The following is a 27,032-nucleotide window of genomic DNA, read 5'->3' as shown; positions in this document are numbered from 1 at the left end:
TACATATATTACTCCTTCAGTCTTGTCAAGTTTTACCCAATCAAGTGCTACTGATTAGAAAACCATTATAGAATATCTTGAAGGAAATTGTCTTATTTAAACCTCACATATCTGGTCTGGTTTGTTCTTTGTTACTGGAATGTGTATTCAAAATTCAAAAAAGCTCTCTCAGGCCTTCAGAGAGAAAGTTATAGATGCCTATGAGTTTGGGAAGGGGTTTAAGAAGCTATCCTAAATTTTGCAAATCAGTTATTTCATTGTTCAGAAGATCATCTACAGGTGGAGAAGATTTAAAACCACTGCTGGCTTGTTCAGGCCAAGCCACCCCAGCAAAAAGCAGGCTGTAAGACGGTAAAAAAATCTCTAAGAACCCCAAAATTCCATCACAGAATCTGCAAGTAGTTCTTACCACTGTTTATGGAAAAGAAAATTAGAAAAAAAAAACACAAATTTGTCCTACATGGAAGGTGCACCAGGAGGAAATCTTTTCCTGTCTAAAAAAGAAAATCAGGGCAAGAGTAAAGTTTGCTAGTTAATATCTAGTCAAGGGTCAGGACATCTGGAACAATGTGCTATGGACAGATGGGTCAAAGATTTGTTTGGTGACAGTATCATGCCATGCCATGTTTGGTAAGAACCAAAGACAGCATTTGCTCAGAAGAACCTCATAAAATGTAAATTAAAATGGAATTGACAATGAATTTCATTTCATACCAGAGAGTGCTTGAGAAGAGTATGAGAACATCTGTAAAAAAGGATGAACCTGAAGAATTGGACGTTCAAACAAGATAATGATCCCAAACATACAAGTAAATCCACCAGGGAATGGCTCAAAATGAAGAAATGGAGGGTTATGGAATAGCCTGGTCAAAACTCAGATCTGAATCCCCCTGAAATGCTGTGGGGGGATTTTAAATGGGTCATACATGTAAGAAACCAAAACATGGCACAGTTGAAGGAGATACACACACGCACACACACACACACACACACACACCTACACACACACACACACACACACACACTCACACACACACACACGCACACACACACACACATGCACACACACACACACACACACACACATTATTCTCTAGTCCTTCATCAGTGGTCACAGCTATTGGCAAGACATTTTTGTTTGGTGGACTATTACCTGCACAACACGCATTAATCTGCCGCCATCACATCAGTGCCACTGCAGTACTGAGAATGATCCACCACTCAAATAATACCTGCTCTGTAGGGGCCCTGTTGGGGTACAGATCATTTAAAAACAGGATGATGGGGCCTACCAAAGTATGTAGAGAAACAGATGAACTACAATCTGTAATTCTAGATCTATGACATGCACCTACAGTACTGCACGAAAGGCACCCAAGACACACTTTCAAAATCTATTTATTTGTGTAGTTTGTGTTTATTTGCTAAGAAAAGTGTTAATATTTGAATAAACAAAATGTATAGAACATTAATTAATAATGATTATATATATAATTTATATACATAATATATAAATAATAATGTAACAATAACAATATAATAATTATTATTAATAATAATAATAATAATATATAATATAATAACAATATATAATAATGTTTGTTTACCAATTTCCAAGCCTCTCCTCGAGGAAGCCCAGTATTATATGTAGTTAAAAAGCAGCTCCTGGTTTGACCAATCAGTGCTTCAGTAAATCGTGCTCATGATGTAACTGATGATATTAACTTAACTTAACTGATTAAGTCTCTGGCGGCTGTGAAAGTGTCAAGAAAAAATATGGGCCCAAGAAATTCTTGTTACTTTTTATTGTTTTTATGTTTATTTGAATTATGAATATGATTTTATTCTAATGGATATTGTGATAAACTCACTGCTGAAGTAAACTGTTTACAAATTTGCTTAGATGCCTAAAACTTTCGCACAGTACTGTATACAGAAAGTGTAGCTGATAAAATATACAATGAGTGTACAAACATAACTGTGTAAATACATAATTGTAATAATTTTAGCTACATGGCAGGATTTTTTATACTATCCCATTCTATACACCTCTCAAGAACATCAAACAGAATCAAACTATAAGTCAAAACATCGAAGTTATTACACAGTTTCACTGCATCCAGCCACAGTTCACTCAGACCCTCTAATGCGCAGTGTTAAACAACAGTTGTCAGTGCCGACATGTGACTACATATTTTTAATAGAGCTTAAGCCTTTGCTGCAAGCAAGGTAGCTGCAATCAACACACTACTCAAAAAGCTAAAAAACAAAATTATAACAAAAGCTAGTTTAGCTACAGGCTGTTTCTGACAGACAGTAGAGTCTAATCCAAGGGCAGCCCAGATCTCAGCCATATCTGCCAAGCAGAGGAGGAATAGCTTTGGGGCGAGCCATATATTTGGTCTGACTCACAGCTGAATGGAAACCTGGGTGAGGAGTCATCTGAGTCAACACACGTTATACACATTAATCAGCACTACAGACTACTACTGTCTGCCACTGACTCTATAAGCATGAGTTTTACACAAGCATAAAACAGTGCCCTGCAGGCCAGTTCTTTCAGTGCGATCCCACACCAGCACCTACATGAAGGACAAAAAACTGCTGCATTTATGTCGTAAGTGCAGTGTGTTGGTATGGAAATAGGGAGAGACTTTGGTAGACACAAATGCAATCTGGTCATGTACTAAGCCTTATTTTGGGAATTTATCATGAATTTGTGAGAGGAATTCTAATTACAGATCTAAATGTCATGTCTGTTTGGAGGTAAACATTAAACTCTTACAGAGAAGTTATTAACTGCTGTGTTTACACTCGGATGAATTCAAGAAAACCGAAAAGATGAGGAAAAACAGTCTTCAGAAGACAGAAGAAAAGAGTCTTCAGTATGTTTTAAAGACCTAAAAAGAAGCCCTCAAAAATTAATTTTCTCCTCCTCCTTAAAAGTGGCATACAGGTCGACAAACCTCAATACTTTGACGCTTATCTTACAGGCATACTGCCTGTCAAAAGTGTCCAGAAAAACCACCGAATTCTCTGGGCACAAGCTCATCTGTGTGTTGTGGTCTGATGAATCAGTCTTTCAAATTGCTGAAGGAAATAATGAGCATAATGTTCTCTGTTCTCATGTTCCAAAGAAGAAAAGGGCCATCTAGATTGTTCCCAGTGTAAATTTTAAAAGGGCCTGTAGTGTATGGGAGAGTAATGCCTATGGTGCGGGTAACTTTCGCATCTGTAATGGCATCATTTATGCTGAAAGATATATACATATTTGGGAGCAACATATCGTTGCTGTTGGAAGAAAATCTTGTATCTCCATTTTTGGCATTTTTCAGTTTTTGACATAATTTGAAAGTATCTGTTACTCTTTACATTGTTTGTAAATTTTGTGATGAGTGGCCTAAAAGAAATTACCCAAAATGACATGGGAAAAATTCTGGTTCCATTGACTTACATTGAAAGTGAAGTATGTTTTTCCTTTAAAGTTGTAAAGTTACTATCCTGTAAAGTTACTATTTTGGAGATACAAGGTTTTCTTCTGACAGCAGCGATATGCTGCCTGCTAGATGATGTCTTTTTAGAGATGTCCATGCTTATTTCAATCTAACGATGCCAAGCCATAGTTCTGCATGTGTTACAACAGAATGGCTGTATAATCAGAGTGTAGGTGCTAAACTGGCCTGCCTGCAGTCCAGACCTGTTTCCCTTTGAAAATATGTGGCATTATGAAATGCAAAGTGGGACAATGAAGACCCTGTGTGTCTATAAAGTTCTATGAAGGAGAAAGAAGAAAGATTCTGCTTTCAAAACTGGATCAGTATTGATGTCTTCAGTCTCCAAACAGTTATTAATTCTCTTTTCAAAGGAAAAGTGATGTAACAGCTGTCCCAAGACTTTTTTAAAAAGTTTCAAGCATCTTTTTATGGTATTATTTTCAGTTTAATACAGATCAGAATATAATGTGACAGAATTTAATGTAACAGAATTTAATGTAACAGAATTTTTTTAATTTACAAATAACTGCTTTTTTTGAGCATGTCACATACTGCTCTTAACCTGAGTTGTATCTCAGCAGATAACAGCAATAGCACAGTAGCAGCAGTTGCAGAATTGGCATGAATCTGATGCGTCTGAACACCAGCAGTGCAAAAAGATGTAGGAGGTTAATGCTGTTCTACTTCCTGTAGCTATTATCTGTGTCCATAAAATGGGTTTGTAGAGTGTTTTTAGAGGCTTCTGTCCTTGGGCATGACTTCCTGCTCCTGATTGCATCCCCTATAAACACATTAACACCCTCACCCATGTGGAAAAGTTGATTCAGGGAGTGATATATCTGTGCTTGCGCATTTCTAATGATCAATCCAGCCCCAAACAGCTGGAGGCGCCTGATCTCCAGATGGATACACAAGAAAGAAAATCACAACCGCTGATGTGAGATCTTATTAACCCTGTTTATGCCATATTTGATGGCAGATCCTTACAATATTGGGTTATACTAATGCTCAGGAGGCTCAGTTATTGCTGGTGACAACAAAAAATTGTAATGTAGCTGTAATTGTAAAAGAATTATCAGTCATTCATTGCTCTTTGATACAAGTGCCTCAATTGTGGTTCTGTTTACAGTACAGGCCATTCTCTCAATTGATACCATATTTGTATGCAAAATAGTAATGGAAATACTAAAAGTAGCATTTAATGCCGGCTTGCTATTGTTCCTAAATCAGAGCTGTTTCTGAATGTTTGCAGACACTTAGCAGGATCCTCCTTGTTACTCTGGGACCCCAAATCAAATGTAATTCGTTATGTCTTTGATTGGATAATTACAGAATTACATTTAAATCGTATAGGAAAGCAGTTAAGAAGGATGTAAGATAGAGGAGTGATGGAGGTTGGTTTAATTTCACTCTCATTCCATCCTCAGCTCCCAGGGCTACACACCAATAATCACACGCATATCTCCTGGCTACTGTTGTGGTTCAGTGGCTGGTCAGGCTAGCTCAGCTGGAACAGAGGTCCTGGGCCATGGGAGCAGGGTTGAGATGGGGGCTCTCTGGCCCTCTGCCAGCTCTCCCCAGGAGGCCTGAGTTTTCATCAAAGAGATACACTCACTTTTCCCATCCTGTTGTTGGGGTAATGACCACTAGACCATTACTAGATTTATTCAAGCCCTTCAAAACAGCACTTCACAACATGAAGAGTCTTGGAAAGAATCCAATCACTCCGCAGGCCTTTAAACACAGAGATAGACAGGTAAACACACACATGCCTTGTGAAAATGTGGAGTCTTGATCACTTTTATATCAAAACCTTACATCCTGTTTGATGTTTTTATTGGTATTCATGTATTTTTAATAACAAATTACCTTTACATTACATGAATATCACGTGAAGAATGAAGCAGAACACCAAATAATTAACTTTTAAATTAATATATTCATGTAGAGACCTTTTTTACTTCTCCTATACAGTTTCCATTTTTGAGATACAAGTTTTATTTAACAGGTTTTGTTCCAATAGTGACAATATATATGAGGAAATCAACTGCGAATTTCAGTATGCACCCCTTTCAAGATATTTTTTGTGATTTATGTTGTTGGGAGTGCACATAACAATAAAACGAGTTTTTTTTTAATTATAGGTCAACTTTTATTTCTTTCAAAAAATCATTAAATCCAAAATTGTTACAAATATATACAGCACTGTGGTATGAAACTCTTCATATTCAAAACATTCTTGGTCCAGTTGCATCTATTACTGATTTTTTTATCGGTAAAAACTATTTGACACATCCTCTACAGGAAACAAACTCAAATGTGGCATTTCTTTTGAGCATTTTCTTGCAATTTTAGCTTATTTGCTAAATGTGATATAACATTTGCACAGTAGACATTTTAGGATATATAATATTGCCCAGGATGTTTTTTTTTAGCAAATACACAGTAATTGTGCATTAAAATGTACCGAAGTTTGTACTTAATTATACTTAGAAAATCAACAAAAGCATGTTATTTGTGCAGGGGTGCCTAAACCTTTCAGACTTTTAACTGGTTTCAAATTAAAATCGATTTGTTTTGAATGACCTAGTACCTTAATTATGTTTATTTCATTCAAATTAATAAACATTCCATTTTGTCACTAGCAATCATAAATAATAATAAATCACAAATCAATCATAACAGTAGTGACATGTTTAGCAAATTTTAAGCATAACTCAAACACTTGTACATTTGGTACATGGCTAGCAACACAAAAAATAATGCAAACATATAATAAGAATATTTTTTTTCTTTAGTCTTTATTGGTTCAAATGTTCAACTTCATTTAAAATAGACCAAAATATCATTTTAAAGGAATAAGTGTCATATAAGTTGAAATTTAGGGGTTAGGGTTTGAGACAGCCACCCTTCCAATAGAAAGTAATCTAGAAATTATGATTTTCATGATATCTCAATGTTAGGCTGTACTACCTTGGGGTGAAAATGGTTCATAGCACAATCCGATTTTAATCTAATTCAGTAGAATGGTCCACATGTAACTACCATGTAATAAGAATTTTAACCTTAAAACGGTTAAAGTGATCTTCACATTGCAGAGCACCTGCGCTTTTATTTTTTTTTCCCCTACATGGGATATTTTTGTCTTGGAAATGTATGAAAACAAGCACACACACACACACACCTCTTACCATTCTAGCAGCCCTGACCACATACCTCTCCATTCTTCACCCCAAATGCCCTTGAAAGCCTCTTACTGACACTCTTATTGAAAATCATACCATCTCTTTCCACACATACTGTAGTACTTCAACCTTGCAGGCTAATTATTTAATTGCCTAGCAATACAAGTCACAACACGTACACACAACAGCCGTGAAGCAGGTATATGAGACCGAACACATAAGCCAGCTGTGGATTAAACATGAAAGGAGCAGTGATCTAATGTTACTTTAAAGTGTGAGATGACTTCATATGGGCCGGTTTCTCTATGTATGTTTTGAGCTATGTTTACATAATGTGGTGCAAAAGAGAGTACTATCAGTCAATCTCACATTACATAACAGATTGATATAGGTTGACAGCGGGCCAATCCTGATGCATTTATTTTTGTTTGTGTGCGTGTGTGCGTGTGTGCATGTGTACGTGCAGGTTGCCAGTCACCCTCTTGCCCTTACAAACAGTATTAGTCTCGCCAAAGAGGAGTTGCATGCATTCCCTTGCATGTGATAACAATCTCACATCTAGGCCTGGGTGCAGTCCAGCAGCGGGCATAATAGATGTATGGCCGTTATAAGCATCCCTAAGTGCAAAACTGCATGTTTCTGTCACTCGTCACCCTTCCCTTATTAATCAGGCCCTTTATTAGTCACACCTGACTCACCTTTGTATTAAGTAAACCTGTTTGTGTTTGTACCATCTGTGTATTCACTGCGGTTCTGGGCTGATCCCACCAAGACAAACTTCTTGGCATGCAGAGTGATTCAGATTCTGATTCTGATATTCGAATAGGAGTTCAGTGTGGTATGAAGTTGCGTGAGATTTGTTCCATTTATGTGTTTGCTACTCTGCTCTGCTTTTATTCCACAAAGACAGGTGTTATCTAAGGCATTCGAACGTCACGTGACCCAGAACTGTCTCGGGGGAGGGCTGTGAGGAACACGGAGAGATAGCAACTCCAACCACCCACCGAGATGAAAAGGAGGGGAAGGAGTGTCCATCTGCAGACTGCAAGGAAAGAGAATCCATCGTTTCCTCCATGCTCCCCCTCGCCCGCCACAGCACAGGTGCCACTGAGTGCAGATCATAGACATTTAGTTTATGAAGAGATAGTTTGGTTAAAAACACAGATTTACACAATTTTCACTTTACCCCAGGACAGGGGTGGGCAATACTTCAACTCTGAATACTTGTACTCTTACATAATTATGTTTTCAAGAAAAAGCACACTTTGTACATTTAGACCTCAGAAGTCGTGAAATGTTGCTCACGTTTCATGTCCCACTGCATCTCCTGTGCATCTAAATGTATTGGTTTTAAACATGAAACATGAAACATCCACAACTCTAATAAGTCTTCTTTGCTCAAGAGCCGAACCCTTTAGTTGCCCACCACACACTCACTGAATGAGGCATCTTGCTATGCAGCAACAGTGTGTTGCATAAAAGGTTTATCATCGATGTGTAATTTGTAAGTGTACTTTAAAATTTTATTGAAAAGAACAGGGTAGGCCTCCTTAGTCTGAGTTTTGCAAAGCATGATCAGCTTGTGCCAAATATTAAAATGACTTTGATGTAGAAAAAAAAGTAAAACTGTAGGAACAAAACCTTGCATCTTCATTTCTCAATTTTCATATTTTTTAGAATTCACAATACCAGCTACCATTTATCAGATGTGGACGGAGTACACAAATCATGTACTTGAGTTAAAGTAGAGACACCCAAGGTAAAATATTACTCCAGTAAAAGTAGAAGTCCTTACTCTAGACCTCAACTTGAGTAAAAGTACAAAAGTATTTACCTTCAAATGTACTTAAGTATCAAAAGTAAAAGTACTAAAAGACTAATTATGGCTCTGATGTCCTGTTATCATTTTTATAACATCATTTTTATTTTATTGAACTAATTTCAGGTGAAAATCCTCCAGTGTTTCTCTTGGTAAACCAGTCTTTTAATAGAAATCTTTTTTAATAGAAATCTTTTGTTTTGACGTTACCTTTTTATACACACAAAAACCAAAAGGAACGACAGATTTCTCAGAATGTAGTGGAGGAAAAAGTCAGATATTAGACTCTGAAATGTAGTGGAGTGAAAGTAAGAAGTTGCCCAAAATGGAAAAACTTAAGTAAAGTACAGATACAGGAAAAAAACTACTTAAGTACAGTAACGAATTACATTTACTTAGTTACTGTCCACCACTGCCATTTATCCATTAATTCTGTGTCAGAAATGAAACGTCAAAATGATAAATGTATGAATAGAAATGGTTCAGAATGTCTCAGCATAAAATCTATTTACAGTGAACCACAATGAAATTGAAAAGTGTTTTTCTTTCTCCTGTACAGTTTTTGGAGATGCAAGGTTTTGTTCGGACAGTGATGACTACTACTACTACCACTGTGACAGGAACACTTTACTTCTCTATATTCGAGTATGCCTAAACATAGATACTTCCTGACTTTCACTCAACTTTATTTATCACTGACTTTATTTTTCTCTGAGTAAGAATTCAATACAGTACTCATAATTTGACTTAAGTACAGTTTTTGTACTTTTTCTACTCTTGTCACAAATGTAGCTGATCTGTCAAGACGAGTCTGCTCTTCGTAGTTTTGCACTGGATCTACGAAGGTAAAGCAGCTAATTAGTGGAATCTTGTAGAAGCTTTTTCTAGTGTGCAAACTGCAGGCCTAAGTCATCACGCACTTTCCTCAAGCTGGATTGTGTTGTTAAGTAACCTCAATTAGACTACATTATATAGCTAAAAGCAATTTATCTAAGCATGGGTCCTGCCTTTAGGAAATCACAAATTTGACAAAATCAGCCTCGTTCTTTCTGGATTGACTTTTTAGTTTACTTGCCAACTTGACAACTTAGTGTGAGGCTAGTGAGTTTGTGAAGATTTAGACGTGCAGTTTGCACAGTGCTAACTGGCTGCTAATATAATACATACACACACATTTACATACACAGAATAGACAGCACATAAAGAATTTGGGAGTATAGTGATGTCCAAGATTAGATAAATCCAGTTGCAATCAGGTAATGAAGTACACATCCACTGTAAGTACAACTACAAGAACTGAGCAGTGAACATAACTGTAAATATATTTATAAAATATGTATATTGCATAAACGTTAAAGTGCGTATGTGCTCTGACTACAGTGGAAAAGTTTCTTATTCAGAAGGATCATGACATATACTATGTACATGTACAGTAGTTTAAAGCAGAGGGATATGAGGGGGAGGATTATAGCCTGGGGAAAGAATCTGTGGTGGTGTCGGTTCGTTCCAGTCTTAAGAATTAAAGAATCAGTGCACTTCATTTGGGTTTAGAGGAAAATTGTGCAAGTTTGAATTTTCACAGAACTTTCCGTGTAAAGAGAAGGTAGAGTGGAGAGTGATAATAGTCTGAACTCATCTGTTCCATCCAGTACCTCAGGCAGTGGGTTGGTTGTTTTGGTAGCTCAAAGTAGGCTAGCGAGCTCCCACACACTCCCTGTTTCCTGAAAGAAAGGTTTACACAGCAGCTTCTAGAAAGTGACTGCATGATAAGTGACATTAATAGAATAGCTTACACTGGGCTTGGCATCCAGGCTATGAGCAGCATCCGCATGCGTGAGAAATGCTCCGGGTGTGATAGCACTGGCTATGAGAGCAGTATGCACTGACACCATAGTGCGTGTGAACCTTTGGCACCTGGCCAGATGTGAGAGCATGCCAGCGGGCGAGGTTGAGTTTACGCAACAGAGGATATGATTCTCAGAGGGAAGAGCCGAATACGACCTTTAGCTGCCTCGCGATGTCCCAGCATCCTTCCTGATCCTGTGTCTGCATCAATGACTAAGAACCAGCTTTGACTGTGCATTTTACAACAGTCAGAATGTGAAAATCAACTACTGGTCAATTACTGGTCAGCAGAACTACTTTTTGATCGCTCTGACTTCCCCTCATGGATCAATCAGGGGTCTAGCTAGACACTTAGAGTGGTCAGGTTAGACGCAGAGATTTTATTGGGGTCCATGGGAAGAAAATAAATAATAGGGCACTACCTTTTATTAAAATAACAAAAAGTGATGTTTTTTTCTTGTCAATAACTCATATAATGTGCATTTTTCTATGTGTATGAAATATTATGTCAACACAATTATTGTCAAAAGTACACTAAAAGACAAAATGATGGATTATATTCACCTTTTTGAATCAAGTAAATGAAATGCATCACTTTCCAGTCCAGAATGTTAACTCATTTAATAAGTCACTTATGCTCCTGGTTAATGGGGTGGCTGGAGCTTATCCCAGAACTCATTGGGCAGAAGGCAGGAATACACTGGACAGGTTGCCAGGGCAGATACACAGACATACACACCTAGGGGCAATTAGTATCTCCAATTGGCCTGACTGTGCAAGGAGACTCCGTACAGAATGGATGCTGATCACCCGGCTGGGACTTTTGGAGCTTCTTGCTCAGCGGCAACAGCACTACCCGCTGCACCACCCAGAATGTTTGCTTAAAAAAGCATAAAGGCTGTGCTTCATGCTACCACCCTTTGGCTCCGTCCCTGTGTTCAATAAATCTATCTGTCAATGTAGTTTGTTTCATTTTTGTAATAGTATCTGTATTGTATGATATCAGATTTTCAGAGTTGATATGTACAGTATTGATTTGTGGAGTCATTATTGAGAATAAACTAGATAGAGTCGTGCACTTTTGAGGAGAAGGTAAAATTTATTTTAAGATGTCTTCATATGAAGATGTTCACAGATCACCTGGTTCCTTCTCCCACAGAAAGACATCAGTTGTAGAGAGTGTTATCAGCATCAACTGGCCCACACAGTCTTCTTGCTGTAAGTCTCAATATTATGGGAAAAGTGTAGAACGTTGTAAGATGACCCAAATGTCTATTGACAAACAGAATCAGACAGAATGAGCATATAGGAGTTATTCAATTAACCACAATCTAACAGTAGGTTGTGTTTTAAAGGGGGGGGGTTAGAAAGTGCAACTGCTATGAATTAAACTCCAAAAATGTTTAAAAATGACCATGTATATAAAAACTAACTTGAAAGGTTCTGCTACATCTATGCACACATTTATTCAAGTTGTAGCTGCTTTTCTCTGCAATTTCTGGATTGTTCTACTAAATAGGACCATTCGTGTCCTTTACAACAGAAAAACGTAATTTTTGGTTAAATCTTCGGACAAAAACAGCCAAAAGAATTTGCATTCAGAAATGAAATAATAGATTTTTTAGATTTAATAGAAATTTTGCAATATAGAACACAGTAGTATTTCACAGTTCAAGGCTAACTTAAATGGCATTATTATTCTTTTTTATATTGTTGTGTTTTTACATTTGCATTTAGATTTATTTAGACACTATAATTTAAAGCTAATTAAAGTGAGACAAATACAATCCACAGTGCAGTGCAAATCCTTAGTTTGACTGAATTTTATTACTTTAATTATTATTATTTTTATTATTATTATTGACATTGTTGTTGATGTATTACATTTACATACAGTTGTATGCAAAATTTTGAACACCGCTGGTAAAATAACACATTTTGTTGATTTTGTAAGTGAAAATAAGTTAACACGTCCTCGACACACACCACACCTAAATATTTGCAATTTTCTGAAAACTTTTGAAAATTATAGAATAATTTCTATTCATTTGCTGATAATTAACATATTGGGAGAAAATAAAACAAAATATATAATGCATAAACTTTTGCACAGGCAACATTTTTTGTTTATCAAAAAAAGTTTGTTCATTAAAATATGCCTAAGTGTGGTTACTTATTTTCATCAACAAAAAAAGGGGCACCAAAATGTTTGTACACGACTGTGTTTGTTTATTTAGACACTTTTGTCCGGATCAGCTCACAGTGTGGCAAATACAATCCAATGAAAGTGCTGCAGCTGTGCTTTCATCTCAGATATATTCAGGTAAACATGAGTGCAGACAGCAGACTGTGTGAGTGAGGCATCCTCAGGACAAGGCACAAAGCTGCAAAGTTATTAAATGTAAATGTAAAGGTCTGTTGTCTGTACGGTTCAGTTGAGATGTATTTAAGCCAGTAAAAGCAGGGCTGAATTACAGTGGCGGGGCGGGGGGGGTGCCTTGATGGTCTCTTTCTCCTGTTCCACACAGCATTACTTTAAAGAGTCTGAATTTAAGGTGCTCCATTCATTCCATTCTTCTCACTTTTTCCTCCTCCGTGCATCACCAGACACTCTTTTTCCAAGAATGTCACTGCACTGTCTGGAAACATTCCCGTTCGCTCTGAACAGAGAACCTGTATTTTTAGAGAGCAGTGGACGATGAACAGAGTAGTGTGAAGTCATACTTGTTTAATTATATGATTGATTTGTGAAACCATGACTCTTGTAAAAGTAAAACCACATTCCTGAAAAACAACATGAGAAAAGGTACAAAAAAGAACCATGTCAGATACTGAATAACGTACAGAACTGCTTCTTACTACATCCAGAGTCTAGCAGCATAGGAACCAATCACAAAGCACTACAGCTATTCTCACCAGTGTAACATAATGACAAAAGGAATTAATGAATAAATGTTAATTATTTAGACACTGTCTAAAACTCAGTGATCCACACTTCCGCAGCAGGTAAAGTAACTCAAACTAACCAGTACTTATAAATGACGTCTACTGAGCTGGCAGCACTCGACTTTTTCAGGTTCTGCTTGGTCTTTATTTAGTCTGCTCAACTTCAATCAAACACTTTTCCTTGTGTGACGTACTGACATCAAGATATACGACATTATATTAAATGGGCTGTTTTGTACAGCAACATATAAGATTAGATAAGACTATCACCCATTTCTGAGGACTCAGACAATAGTTCAATGAATGTTTGTCATTCTGTTAGTGCTCATGACTCCAAACTGAACTGATAAACCTGAACATGAAGCTCCATCATAGTGAGAACAACAGAAACAGGGAAAATGCATCCAAAGACATAGAAATAACAAAAACAATTAAATTTATAAATGACAAATTAGAGTTCATTTAAAAAAAATAAAAATAAAAAGGCACAACCACTAACAATGCTGGGCAACGTTTTGGGCAAAAGGCTCTTCAATCTGTAGGACTTACCTGATCTTTATTTCCCTCAGTGACTAAGGATTATATAGGAATTATATAGATTGTTTAGTAAGTTTAATAAATAAGTAAAGTAAACCAAAAAAAATTAGTTAGTGCAGTTATTATGTTTTACAGTGTTGGCTGTAACCTTTACACATGCAAGAAATGTTAATGATGTACTATGATAAAAACATCTTTATTAGATAAATAAAATTAGGTCTTCCAGTGAAACTGTTTACAGACAGTTTACAGGAAAGCACAAAACCATCAGACTATTGTCTGAGTAGATCAAACTGAATAAATGTAACTCGACACTACCCACCTTTGATGGTAGCTCATTCTACAGAGGGCAACCGAACAACATAATGTGGTGTACCTGGGCCAGTTCTGCAGTTTGCGTTTAGCCGGATCACACCCTCTAGTGGTCAGAAACATGTGATGGAAGTCTAGGGACGTGAGGTCTGGCCACCACATAGACGTTCTCGTCCCTTCCCTGACAGAACCTACCAGCACTGACTCAGATTGTGGCCTTTTCCCTTTTCAGGGTGGTTATAGACAAATGAATTAGTATTTCAGTCACAGCTTTTAGAGACCAATGTTGTGGCCGTCCACTTCTATAGAAGAAACTTTCAGTCATGCATCACAAAGGAGCAAGCAAACAACTCTCAAATCAAGTAAGGTGAACAGTTACTGACCCTAGATGGGAGAGCAAAGCCACTGCTGGAAAATGATCTACCATGTGTTTAGACTGTTTTGCCCCCAGTGATCAGAAGGTCTCGTGATCTGTTACTGGATTACATAAGAAAGAAAAGTCCTGCAAAGGCTTCATGCTGCTGGTCATTTTAAGCCCACCTCTGAAACAGCAACGAGTTACATTTACTTACTTACTGTCCACCACTGTACTAATTAGATTTAATCTATCCTGCCTTCCTTTAACTGCTGGGATAGGCTCCAGCACACCGCCCCAACCCCAATGGATGGATGGATGAATAATAATTATGCCTTCTTCAGCAAATTGTGCTGAGAGATTAGCCAAGATCTGTGGTTTCCAACCCCTCAAATAAGCCATTATTTAACTCTAATAAATTGTGGTTGGAACAAGGCTCTGCAGGAAGGCAGCTCTCCAAGACCAAGACTGGACACCTCTGGCCTAGACCATAATGAAGGACTTTCAGCTCATCTGCTTGGTGAGCAATGAAATACAAAACCCATGATGCCGAGCTATATATGCATCCTGTGGCCTACATCTCCCATAATCCCCATCTCACGTTGCATCCTGCTGACGTTGCTCGTGGACTCTGCATGGATAATGTTTTGAAAGCAGTTTGTTTGCTCTCAGCTGACAAGGACAGAGCCTGAGATTACTGGAATAACATGGAAAACCGTGGAATATCAGTCATTCTGTTCGACCTGGACAACACGCTTGTTGATACAGCAGGAGCCGGTAAAGCGGCGATTCACAAGGTACTGAATGAAACGCGATTGTTCGCATTAACTAATGCTGTCGCACACCCGAGTGCTAATTTCAGGACTATAAATAGTAACTTACACGCAAATATAACTCATTTCAACGCGCACTGAAACCCGGAAACTGTATGCGTTTAAACAATGATTTTACTGTGACTTTATGATACGACCGTAAAGATACACATGCCGGAAGTAGCCAAATATAAAGGAGGGATCATGGGAGATGTAGTTCGGTGCCAGTAGGATGTCAAACGTCAGCTCGTCGTTAGGATAGGGTTGTAAAATACACCTTCAGGCCGATCAGCACGTGGCCTACTTTTGCCTTCTACAGAATTTCTTCCAGAATGACTGCCCCTTGTCAAGTGGTCACTGTTTGGAGACGATAGAAATTACTTACCATATTGGCCTCTAGGTTCTCACGACAATATGGAACCAGATATTGACTTATCTTTTCTCAAAAATACTGATGGCCTACAAACATTATTTGTGAAAATGTACAAACATGTTGTAAATCTGTAACTTGTACAATCTGGTCCAATCCTCACAGGTCAGTGAACTGCTCAAGAACAAACTGGACCATGCAAACATCAGTGATATGTGTGAGCGGTTTGTCCGTAAACTTTTTGAGGAAACATTTGACCCTTCATCAGGCCAGACAATAGACAGAGTTCGGATAAATCACTGGTACGAGGCCATTCAGGAAGCAGAAGTTGTGGATCCTGGCCAAAGTCTGGCCTCAGACTGCTACTACACATGGAAGACCACACGTCTCCAAGCTCTAGCTTTATCTCCTGAAGTGCTGGCCTTGCTGGAGGATCTCAGGTGCTCCTACAAGCTGCTGCTGCTGACCAATGGTGACTCTCAGACCCAGAGGGAGAAGATAGAGGCACTGAGGTGTGAGGGACTGTTCAGTGCTGTTGTGGTGGGAGGAGAGCATGATGAGCAGAAGCCAGCAGCCCCCATTTTCACACACTGCTTTGAGCTGCTTGGGGTTAAGCCAGAGGACTGTATCATGGTGGGAGACTCTCTAGATACAGATATCCAGGGTGGATATAATGCAGGGGTTCGAGCTACAGTGTGGATAAACAAGAGAGGAGGATTCCCTTCAGATAACACAGTGACTCCAGATTACACCATCTCATCAGTGCTAGACTTGCCGAAAGTTTTGGATAATCTGAGATAATATATTTAAGATTATGAGCATGACCCATGTTTTAGTAAAATAAATAAATAAATAAATAAATAAATAAAATTGTTTTTAAAAGATCAAAAAAAAAATCTTTATTTTTTAATTAATTAAAAATTAAGTTTAACAATTTGATCCAAAAAAAAAAATAGAAAATTATTTATCAAAAGTGAACTTTTTTCACTTGTCCAGTTTCTTTAAAGAGCTGATTACTGCAGTAATCATTGAAATAACTCAGGTTATCCAGTTTCTAATAGCCCTGATAATAGTGACAGCTAGAGATGGCAAACTGCTTTCTGAAGCAGACGCTTTCCTTTAAATGGTTTTGGAAAAGGATTCCTTGCTCCAAGCTTATAAAACCAGTGCATATTAGACACCTGGTGGTTAAAAGCATGAACAGCAGCTATAAATCTACTGTCTTGAGGGATGTTTTAGGATAAAAGTCCACATTCTTTTTGTAGAAATTTAAAGGCATGACAGTTTACAGCTGGAACTGACAGCAAGTCTCCTGACACACTCCTGCATAACCTTATTCGCACATCTTTTTCCTAGGCTTTCGCATATTCTTTCATAGTCGAGGTGTGCGCTGCTTATATGAGGGCTAAATCAAGATATACGTATTTAGTTTTGGCTTGAAACCATGAAAAACATTCTGGTTTGCTTCTGTTGAATCGGTGTCCAAATCAGCCCCAACTGAAGCTTTAAGCATCATTGATCTAGTGTGTTTTTGGAAAATACACCAAAAATCAATACAGGGCTCCTAAAGTGGGTTTTTGAAAGGTACTTGGGAGTTCGAGTTTAGAGGATATCATCATAAGTGACCTCACTAATAATTCAACGTTGTTGTAAGCTTATTGTGTGTCATGACATCTGTACAGAGAAATTGCTTTTTTTTTTTACACATCACAAACAAGCCTGAAAGAATTCCATGCTGCTTTTATATATATGAAAGTCCCTGAAGCAACCAGCAATATACTAAATGTTTTCCAGACAAGTATTAGACTAGTTTGATGTCCTTGACAGGCAGAACATTCTGAAGCCCTATCATTTGACCCTGCGACCGAGTGGGCCCTCCATCTCTGTCTCTGTCTCTCTCTCTGTGTCTCTCTCTCTCTCTCTCTCTCTCTGTGTCTCTCTCTCTGTGTCTCTCTCTCTGTGTCTCTCTCTCTCTCTCTCTCTCTCTCTCTCTCTGTGTCTCTCTCTCTGTGTCTCTCTCTCTCTCTCTGTGTCTCTCTCTCTGTGTCTCTCTCTCTGTGTCTCTCTCTCTGTGTCTCTCTCTCTCTCTCTGTGTCTCTCTCTCTCTCTCTGTGTCTCTCTCTCTGTGTCTCTCTCTCTGTGTCTCTCTCTCTGTGTCTCTCTCTCTGTGTCTCTCTCTCTGTGTCTCTCTCTCTGTGTCTCTCTCTCATTTGAGCATGCACTTTGAATTTAAGGTATAAATGTAAATAATACAAAAATAGCATTATTACAACTATGAGAGACTGAATGGAAACACTGCACTTCATGGATATGACATTTAAGAGGAACTGAACAATACATGTATTTAATATTGGTACTCTATGTTTTCACAGTTATTACATTCACTTCACATCTAGTTTGATTTTGATGTTCATTGCTGCAAGTTCAGCCACAAAGTAGCGAAACACGTAGGGAACAGACACTGTCTCAATGGAGTCACTCTTCTTACACAGCAGGCAGATGGTCTTGCGATGGCGTGTGGCTGACCAATGAGGTGGCGGTTTTTCCAGCAGGGGCGAAAGCAGACTGCCGCAGTTCATACACACCTGGGCGACAGAACGGTCAGAGCAGTTGAAAAGGCGGTCATGCAGCAGGAAAGACGTGCCATGGGCTAGCAAAGCGTCTCGTTCCATCTCTCCAAAACGAATCCCTCCCTGCACGTTCCTCCCCCCAACTGGCTGATTGGTCACTTTGTCCCTTGCTCCAGTGGTTCGCACCTGGAACTTGTCAGAAACCATGTGACGCAGCCGCTGGTAGTAAACCACGCCGATGAAAATGTCGGCCTCCAGCTCCAGGCCACTGAGGCCCGAGTACAGCCGCTCCGTGCCGTAGTAGTTGTAGCCTGCTGCCTTCAGCATGTCACCAAAGTGCTCCAGGGCAGAGCTTTCCTCAGAGAAGGTGAAGGGTGTAGCATCGTGGCACAGGCCATGGAGGGCTGCAGATTTCCCTGCCATGCTTTCTATCAGCATACCGATGGTCATACGCGAAGGGAAGCCGTGTGGATTGAACAGGATGTCCGGGGTCATGCCACTCTCCGTAAACGGCATATCCTCGGCTGGCCACAGGCGGCTCAGGATGCCCTTCTGACCATGCCTGCTGGCAAACTTGTCTCCTATAGTCGGGTTGCGTGGGACACGCATGGTAATGCAGATGCGCTTGAACCGACCTGTGCCTACGTCATTACTGCAAACTTTGATGTTGTCCACCACACAACTCTCCTGACTCCTGAGAGAGACAGGGACAGAAGTGGTTATCACAATGCACACTTCAGATATTAACAAGCAGATCTGCATAGTTAACCAGATAACGCAAGGCAAAAGTTAGGCCTGTCCAACTGTAGAAAAGGCAAGAGTATTCCTATTGGGAAAAATAAGGATGCTTGCCTTTTTTCCTTTAGTCAGTGTTACAAAAATGTATTATACATAAAATACATCATGATTAACAGAATTGATCTGCAGTTGTCTTTACAACCTTGGATAAACTTCATGCTGCCACCTATTGGTGTTTTAAAATCCTTTCAGTGTTTGTGTACACTTGCTTTGATGACCAACTAGGTAAAGACTTCATAATTTGGAATAAATCGCTGATGGCTTACTTGAATGAGGTGACAAAGCTCTGGCCTGTGTTGAGGTTGATGTAGCTGTAAAAAGGGTCTCCATAATTCAGGACTGTTCCTATAGGGGGCAGTCCATCGACATCCAGTCGGTCACCCACTTTAGGGTCACCTGGTTTAGTCCCAAACACCACACCATCCTGACCTTTGACTTTTTCTGACAGGTCTATAATCTCAGTCTTATAGACAGAGCCATGGGCAAAGCCACGCTCCCATGATGACTTGTTCACAATCTGAAAAATAAAGGGTGATATTTTAAACAAACAAAAACACACATAACTTGTGATAAGCAGATCACAAAAATCATGTTAGCTAATTGCCCATAATGATATTACTGATGCTGACCATGGCATCTTCCATGTCATAGCCTGTATAGGAAATGACAGCCACTACTGCGTTTGTGCCAATGGGATAGTTGTCCATGTTATAGTGGTCATACATCGTTGGTCGGACCAGAGGACTCTGAGGAGTCTGTAGTCGATAGAGTTTATTATCAGAGCGGTCCTGGTAAGAATGCAGAGGAAAACCCATAGTCTGTTTACCTGTAGAGGTGACAAAAAAAAAAGTATTAAAGAAGCCAAAATGTATAATCAGTCATGCATTTTTTAATGTATCTTTATGTATGTCATTTTTTTAATGAGATCACAGCCTTACCCATCTGGCACTGGTACATGTTCCTGGGACTCTGATTATGGTCAGAATAGGGGATGAAGCTAGCCACTACGCTGAGCATGCTGTGGGGGAAGAGCTCCTGGTGTGTGGTCACACCCTGCTGAATATCACCCTCAAATATCCCCACATTAAGGTAGAGCTGAGTAGAGATACAGTACATTCGTATTATGAACATATTTCCAATCACTGATGTATCATATTGCATTAAATTTCATTTTACACACACTAATATTATATATATATATATATATATATATATATATATATATATATATATTAGTGTGTGTAAAATGAAATTTAATGCAATACCGACGGTGTGGATACCCATGGCTTAAATGCACATTTCCATGATTACAGAGTGATAGCAGAATTATTACAAAAAGACATTCGAATGCTCCCTCACTTGCTCAAAAGTGCCGATGAGCTCTTCTTTGCCCAGGGCAAGGTTGCGGACAGGCCGCATCATGCGACATGATGTGGTGAAGAGATACAGGCCTGGGTACATGCTGGCTTTTCCAGTCTGAGGAACCAGAACAATCTCAGTCCATGGAGGAATTTTCTTCTCCCCCAGAACCTATGATGAAAACATAGAAACAGTACAGGTCAATGATCACGTGGACATGAAAAGCAATGGGCCTGTCTCACAACACAGGTGCTAACATACAAGTATTAACATTAAACTTGCTAAGCATCCTCCTAAACATCTTGCAAAATTCACTGACCTTAAACCTGCGGAGAGACTCCACCAGAGAGGGTGCGAGGTCTTTCTCCACCCAGCCAATCACAGCCCCATCTAGTACCACCGGGTAGCAGGTGGAGTACGGCTGGCCAGGAGTAGCGTCCACTGGAGTTACACCTGGTAACATTAAAGTCACTCTTAGATCTGTCGTCAGCATGTGAGAATATAAAGCTTTACAAGCATTCAACAAATCACTTTTATAATGCTTAAAGAAAATAAAACCACTTGATCTAACAAATCTTTTGCCTGTTTGAGGCTAATACATTCCTCTTAAATGAAAAGTAAATCTGTTCTACTGGGAGTTTATAATTATTTTATAACAGATCAACAGTAAGCAATTATGGAATAAACAATGAAAGTAAGATCAATATGATAACTTCATTCTGCAATTTAGTTTTTCCTAAAGTAGTTTCCTCTGAAGTAGTTCACTTCCCCCATCATAGCATCCCTTACTATTAAAGAGCAAAAGCTGCACACAGCTCCTTGAATGCACCGAATGAGTCCCATACCTTTTCTAATTTAGTACTGCTTAAAGGAGATGTGAGTCAGGAGGAAAAGCTAATCATCCATTTCTGTCTCTCAACCATGCAAATGAAAACATTCCATCCAAAGTTTTATGAAAAATGTTTTAATGCTTCAAAAGTCTGTCGATGTAGGTTGTGGAAATAAATTGTTGGCAATATATAATGAGTGTATACAAGGTTTTTTTTCTCCTGTTGAAAAAAAGTTTGTGAATACTTAAAATTTAGCAAAAATGCTGCACTGGAATTTTGGGGGGTTTTACGCATTTTCATATTATCGCATGCAGTTTTACAGAAATTCCATGGAAATGTAGATATGGTCACCTAGAAACAGGGGTGAGCGAGGCCCTGCCATCTTAGCCCCTCAGCAAGAACAAGCTACGGTGGAAAAAACAGCCCACCAGCAGCAGAGGAAAACACAGAAATGATGTTATGGTGTTCAAGCTTTGGAGTTTGTTTGTTGCTGTTTAACACAAGGTGTTGTGTATTTGTTATTCTCTGATCACATCGCTGCTTACCCAGAGAGCACAGCAGGGCCTGCAGTGTGGTGGTGGGATAAACTGAGGTCACAATCTCACATTGAGCAGTCATGTGGTTCATCAAGCCACATGGCTCTCCATCAGGAGTGTGCACGGGGCAGAGAAAGCCCCAGGACTCGGGCAGCAACTTTCGCACTGTTGTAGTCCTCATCTTGGCGAAGACTGCCCCTCTGTGCACACAGCGGAAGTGTGACAAGTAGCGAATGAAATTCAGCTTGTCAGCCACCACGCACATACCGCTATTCTGAAGCATTCCCAAACCTGAAGAACAGAAAGACGCGTCGGTTAACCCCTTAAACGCCCAGGTGCTCTGGATTCACACAGGTTTTCTAAAGAAAAAAAAAAAAACTTAAAAAAAAAAAGCAACTATTCTCTTCAAATATTAATCCTTTTCTTAATAAAATTATAACTGTTTTCATATGTAGGCCATCAGTCATGTTACTTTTTCTAGATATCCCAGAAACATTTACCATATTTCTGTTAACTAGTTATTCAGTTTAATCACATCAGTACCTGAGCACAACAAAATGAAGGTAAAACAAAATCAAACTAAACTTAGCAAACACACACTAGTGGTGGAGGAAATAGCAAACGGGGAAATTCATACTTGTTTCAAAAATTATTTTGCGAAACTCATTAGAAGTTACAGTTTGAGGTTTACCCCATCTATTCTCACTGTCTAAGACTGAGAGACTGCTATTAGGCTATGAAAAAATTGTAAAACTTTTTTTAAACTCATTTTTAAGAGAAAAGGTAAAAAGAAAGACGTTTTTAATGAATAACACTTTTTTTTTTCTTAAGACGAAAATCATCGCTTTCTTCTCCCAAAGCAGTTGCTGAATGATGATCCTTAGGAGTAATCCATAATACAATAAGTCTGGTTAACAGATAAACAAATAAGTCGCTTTCAAATACTCTCTTATACTGAACACAGGGCTTTCATGTCTGAGCATTAAACTTTGATACCTGTTTTGGAAATAAGTTTGCCTGTAGCCAGTAGGTACTCAAAGGCCTTAGTGAGGTCTGTTCCCAAGTTAAAGATCTTGGACAGGTTTTCTGTGTTTAATCCTCCTCCTTTTTGGATCTTTTTATCTAAGGCCAGTTTGACAGACACCAGCCAGCCTGCCATTTTTTCCTGAAAACATACGCAAAAAGAATAATAAGTACATAAAGCATGCACGCACGCACCATTTCTTCCGACAGCAATAATATTATATATATATATATAGTTTTTTAATTTACCGTGAATTTTAAAAATTTCATAAAACTACCTCAAAAACATTAACTAACTGCTTAAAACACAAAAAAATCATCTATATATAATTGCAAGCTTACTTTCAGAAACATGAGATAGAGCTGTCCAGGTGTGAGCACCTCCTGACACATCAGACTGTCTGCATTCTCTTCCTGACACTCTTCCTTAGCAAAGGCGAACAGTTTCCGTGTCATCAGACAAAGCATGTAGAACTTCTCTACATCTGACTTCAAGTGAATGCACAAGCACTCGCTGCAGACAAGAGACAATCCAGTTTCAGTCAGTCAGCCAAAGACAGCAGCTATTAGCCTGATAAATTATGGTAATTAAGTAGCTTTTTAATTTATAAAATTGTCTTGAATTCCTTCATGATCATATTATTAGCATAATGTGTATTTGAAATTACATGTGACTCCACATGAGCACTTACTCTAGAAGGTATTTAGCACACTGCTCGTTTGTGTACCACTCTGGCAAGTACAGCTTCACCCTGAAACGTTGCCCCAGATAGTTCAGCACCTTCCCTCTGGTAGTACAGCCCTCTTCCATCACCAAGCGGAGCATCTCTGACACACAGCTCTTGTAGAAGGAGTTCTCCTCTTTGCCCTTTATCAACTCCTGGTAGATCTGGTAGTCTGAGAAGTCCACCAGGGCCTAAGATTCACAAATGCATTTTTTCCTTTTCTTAATAAACATTAACATGTAGAAAATGCTATTATAAAACACACAATTTAAGATTTTAAGTCATTTTACAACATTTATTGGTATGTAATGAAGTGAAAAGACAAACTGCACCCACTTTTTATAAACCAAAAATTGATATGAAAAATGATGAGAACTGGTCGATATAGACATACACAGCCATTGCACTACAAAAACATTCAAAGGCGAGTTACCTTTAGAGCAAAGCCAAGCGGAAGGAAAAAGAGCTCTTTGTTATAAATGAAGTTTAGCATGACTGTTCCATTGTCCAGGTAGTGTAGGTTCATGTTGATGGCTGAGTGGTCATCTCTGACACAACGCATCGAAATGCCTGAGCCAAAGTGAACAATTAGTCAATGAACCATTTCAGTGTTCAACACCAAGTTAAGCACCTGCATACCAAACAGCTATTTCATAGGCTAGGTATACTACAGACCAGAACAGCTACCATTGAGCAAAAAGTTAAAGAGAAGGTTATATGGGTGGTGCACTCACCGTATTCTGTGTAGCCCTGTCCTCTGCTTTTAAACTTTGATCTCGTCAAAGCGATGGGAAAGTTCCTCCTTGGCATAATAAGCATGCGGATCACTTTCTCAATACCATTCACTATAAAATAGCCTCCCATTTCCTACAAGACAACAACAGGGATGAACAATAAACAAAAGGAGAAAGCAATAAGCACATACAGGATAATAGACGCATATTCTTAGAAATTCTGCAGTACTTACAATAAGGGGTTGGTGCTATGGCAAAAATAAATCATGAAAATTCAGTATATTTTCACAGCATGTGACATTTTTTATATCTGATAAGTTTGCATAGGCAAATAAGAATCAGCAGTGTCACATTAAAAAAGCATCAAATACAAATTAATTGTAATCAATATTCCACGTATTGCACCACACCACATCCAAGCTTTTTGTAATGCAGTTGGTCAGCGTTCTAAAGTATTGACAATACCCAGAATATGCTCAGAAAAGCAAACTGTGACCAAAGTGATCATTATAATGGTAAATATCATACTGGCAAGCCCTACTGCCAATGTTTGTTTGTTTTTTTTGTTGTTCTGTTTTTTGATTGTGTTGGGCAGACTCCAGCATCATCCTTACCTCTGCCTCTTCGTGATGCTCTACGAGCTCTTTAGGTGAGAGACTATAGAGGTTACACAGCTTTGACTTTACCATGATGGGCACCTGCCCCAAAGACTGCTTTAGAATTCCTTTAGGCATCCCATTCACTGACCAGCTAATATCTGCCTGTAGAGACAAACACAAAGGTGGCATGAACAAGGAGGGAAGTCATGACAACCATCCAATCACACAAGCTTTGATTGCTGGGGGATTTGTGTGGAACTGAAGTACAGCAAAACCTACCACCAGCTTTCCTCTGTATGTGCATCTCCTCCCTCTACATTCAGCTGGGAAGACACGAAGGTCCTTACAGATCGCCCCTTTGGCCACAGTAGGGGTTTGGATGGTGGCCTCCACAAAAGCCAGGCTGATTCGGTCTCCCTTGCACATGAACTCCAAAGGAGGAATAGCCTGGAGATGAGTGAGGTAAATTCATTTAAACACTAGAAGTCATTACACTTTCACAGCACAAATCGTGATGATTCACGTTTTCTTAGTTAAAGGGAAATTAAAGTGTCTGTGTAATTAAACTAAGATGTGGATAAAGTCATTCAGAGTGATTTGCTTTGAAATGACCTGTACTAGAGAGACTTACCAAAGCACTTAATACATCTGAAAGCCACCTCTCCACATTATGACTAGCACAATACACTGTCTGATGCCAGAGGCACTGTTTAAATGTTAGATTTGAGGTTTTGCCTAAATGGTTTTTAAGCCTTTAGGGCAAAGATTATTAACATTATACATAAAAACACACACACACACACACACACACACATATATATATACACACTGGTCACTGTAAATAAAATTGCTCTTGGCTCCACAACCTCTGGTTCCTATCATCACCACTGTAAGCTACATAAACGAGTCTGTATGTTTCTCTGCAACTACAATTCACATCAGACCACTCTATATGATTTTATTTACGTCTCGACAATTGAATTATGCAGCGATTTAAGAAGTAAAAAAAATCTGTGGATTTTCCCTATAAGTCATTAATAATTTCTGTTTAGAAAAGAACAAACCAGCCAGTTCCAGTTATACTGTTAAGCATATAAAAACTCCTATGCAACTGAGACTGACACACACACACACACACACACACACACACACACACACACACACACACACACCAGACTGCAATAAGATTTTAATCCAAATCACTTTGCCAAAACACAGCTCCGCTATGTGGAGACGACGGTAACCTGGTGGTAGTCGCGCTCCACGTGAGCGGTCTCCACTAGACTTACTTCGACGACTCGGCAAAGGCCATCAGTGACCGCCTCGTTGAACGACTCGATGTGGGCTTTCACCAGCTCCTGCACTGCTGCGTGCTGTTTGTCCTTCGGGACGCCGAAGCCTGTCTGTGTGAGGTGTTTGAGGCTCGGAGCAGCAGGTAAACCGCTCCACTTCGAGGAGAAATCCATGCTGCCTGCCTCACGTGTCGGCAACAGGAACCTGGTACAAATGCTGCGTTTGCGTTGTTCCGCTAACACTGTCGGTTTCGTTTCAAAATAAAAGTCCACGAACTGAGCGAGGGGATATTGCAGTGCTTTCCTAATTTGCTCCTGATACTTTTCTGCACTTAATGCACTTAAAGATTTTTGCATTAACTTTATTATAGTTATAGTTATAACTATACTGCTATCCGATTTATATTCTTCTTCTTCTTTTTATTATTATTATTTTGTTCATTTTTCTGCCGTTTCTTGGATGCCACTCTTCCATATGTAGTTTTTTTCATCCCTCATTCCTTGTATTGACTTCGATAGTATCCGGGACCGTGAGTACATATATATATATATATATATATATTGTTACGTGCCAGTGTTGCACGTTTGTTTTTTTCTCTTCCTTAACCAGATTAGATGCAGCTGGGTGCATGTCGGATAATTGTGGACCCCCGATGCTTGGCTGTGCTGCTCTCTCCTCCCCACCAATCAGAGGGTCCGATTCTTGCTGTGGGATGGGTCTGGTGGATAAAAAGATCACCTGTGGCCGGTTATGGAGGGGAGCATTCAGCATGTCAGAGACACTTAACGAAGGTCTGCTGTAGTGTACTTGTAAATGTAGTCAGTACCATTTCTCTCTTCTCCTCCTCCTCCTCCTCCTCCTCCGCTTGAAGTGTGGACAGGCAGGTTTTG

General features: G+C 39.1%; 2 protein-coding genes across 3 annotated transcripts; one reads left to right on the top strand and one right to left on the bottom strand.

Annotated features, from left to right (window-relative positions):
- Positions 1 to 15,097: 15,097 nt before the first annotated feature.
- On the top strand, positions 15,098 to 16,522 carry LOC108412998 (N-acetylneuraminic acid phosphatase). The gene is made up of 2 exons (XM_017685284.2): positions 15,098 to 15,290; positions 15,841 to 16,522. The coding sequence occupies exons 1-2, from the start codon at positions 15,201 to 15,203 to the stop codon at positions 16,474 to 16,476; spliced, it is 726 nt and encodes a 241-aa protein (XP_017540773.1). The 5' UTR covers positions 15,098 to 15,200; the 3' UTR covers positions 16,477 to 16,522.
- A 1,464-nt stretch (positions 16,523 to 17,986) lies between these two features.
- polr1b (RNA polymerase I subunit B) lies at positions 17,987 to 26,419 on the bottom strand. Of its 2 annotated transcripts, none has more exons than XM_017685285.2 (15): positions 26,139 to 26,419; positions 25,125 to 25,296; positions 24,865 to 25,007; positions 24,251 to 24,383; positions 23,950 to 24,086; positions 23,484 to 23,707; positions 23,134 to 23,305; positions 22,765 to 22,933; positions 21,778 to 22,059; positions 20,722 to 20,855; positions 20,403 to 20,573; positions 19,982 to 20,138; positions 19,673 to 19,869; positions 19,310 to 19,560; positions 17,987 to 18,939 (listed from the first exon to the last, which is right to left on the bottom strand). In XM_017685285.2, the coding sequence occupies exons 1-15, from the start codon at positions 26,313 to 26,315 to the stop codon at positions 18,057 to 18,059; spliced, it is 3,402 nt and encodes a 1,133-aa protein (XP_017540774.2). In that variant the 5' UTR covers positions 26,316 to 26,419; the 3' UTR covers positions 17,987 to 18,056. The 2 variants fall into 2 exon arrangements, with proteins under 2 accessions (XP_017540774.2, XP_017540775.2); XM_017685286.2 differs by having other exon boundaries at positions 24,865 to 25,011; positions 25,129 to 25,296; positions 26,139 to 26,315.
- Positions 26,420 to 27,032: the final 613 nt, after the last annotated feature.

This window comes from Pygocentrus nattereri, chromosome 5 (assembly GCF_015220715.1).
Source record: "Pygocentrus nattereri isolate fPygNat1 chromosome 5, fPygNat1.pri, whole genome shotgun sequence".
Classification (NCBI taxonomy): Eukaryota; Metazoa; Chordata; class Actinopteri; order Characiformes; family Serrasalmidae; genus Pygocentrus; species Pygocentrus nattereri.
The sequence above is the reverse complement of the archived record's forward strand: the minus strand, read 5'-3'. Positions and strand labels throughout refer to the sequence as shown.

Bases quoted from the DNA above. Each gene is read 5' to 3' on its own strand.
- LOC108412998 (XM_017685284.2), top strand. From the start codon at position 15,201: ATGGAAAACCGTGGAATATCAGTCATTCTGTTCGACCTGGACAACACG. The intron at 15,291-15,840 runs GTACTGAATGAA...CAATCCTCACAG, and splicing joins GTAAAGCGGCGATTCACAAG to GTCAGTGAACTGCTCAAGAA.
- polr1b (XM_017685285.2), bottom strand. From the start codon at position 26,315: ATGGATTTCTCCTCGAAGTGGAGCGGTTTACCTGCTGCTCCGAGCCTC. The intron at 24,087-24,250 runs GTGAGTGCACCA...ACTTTGGCTCAG, and splicing joins ACAGGGCTACACAGAATACG to GCATTTCGATGCGTTGTGTC. The intron at 23,708-23,949 runs GTAACTCGCCTT...TGTGAATCTTAG, and splicing joins CGCTTGGCTTTGCTCTAAAG to GCCCTGGTGGACTTCTCAGA.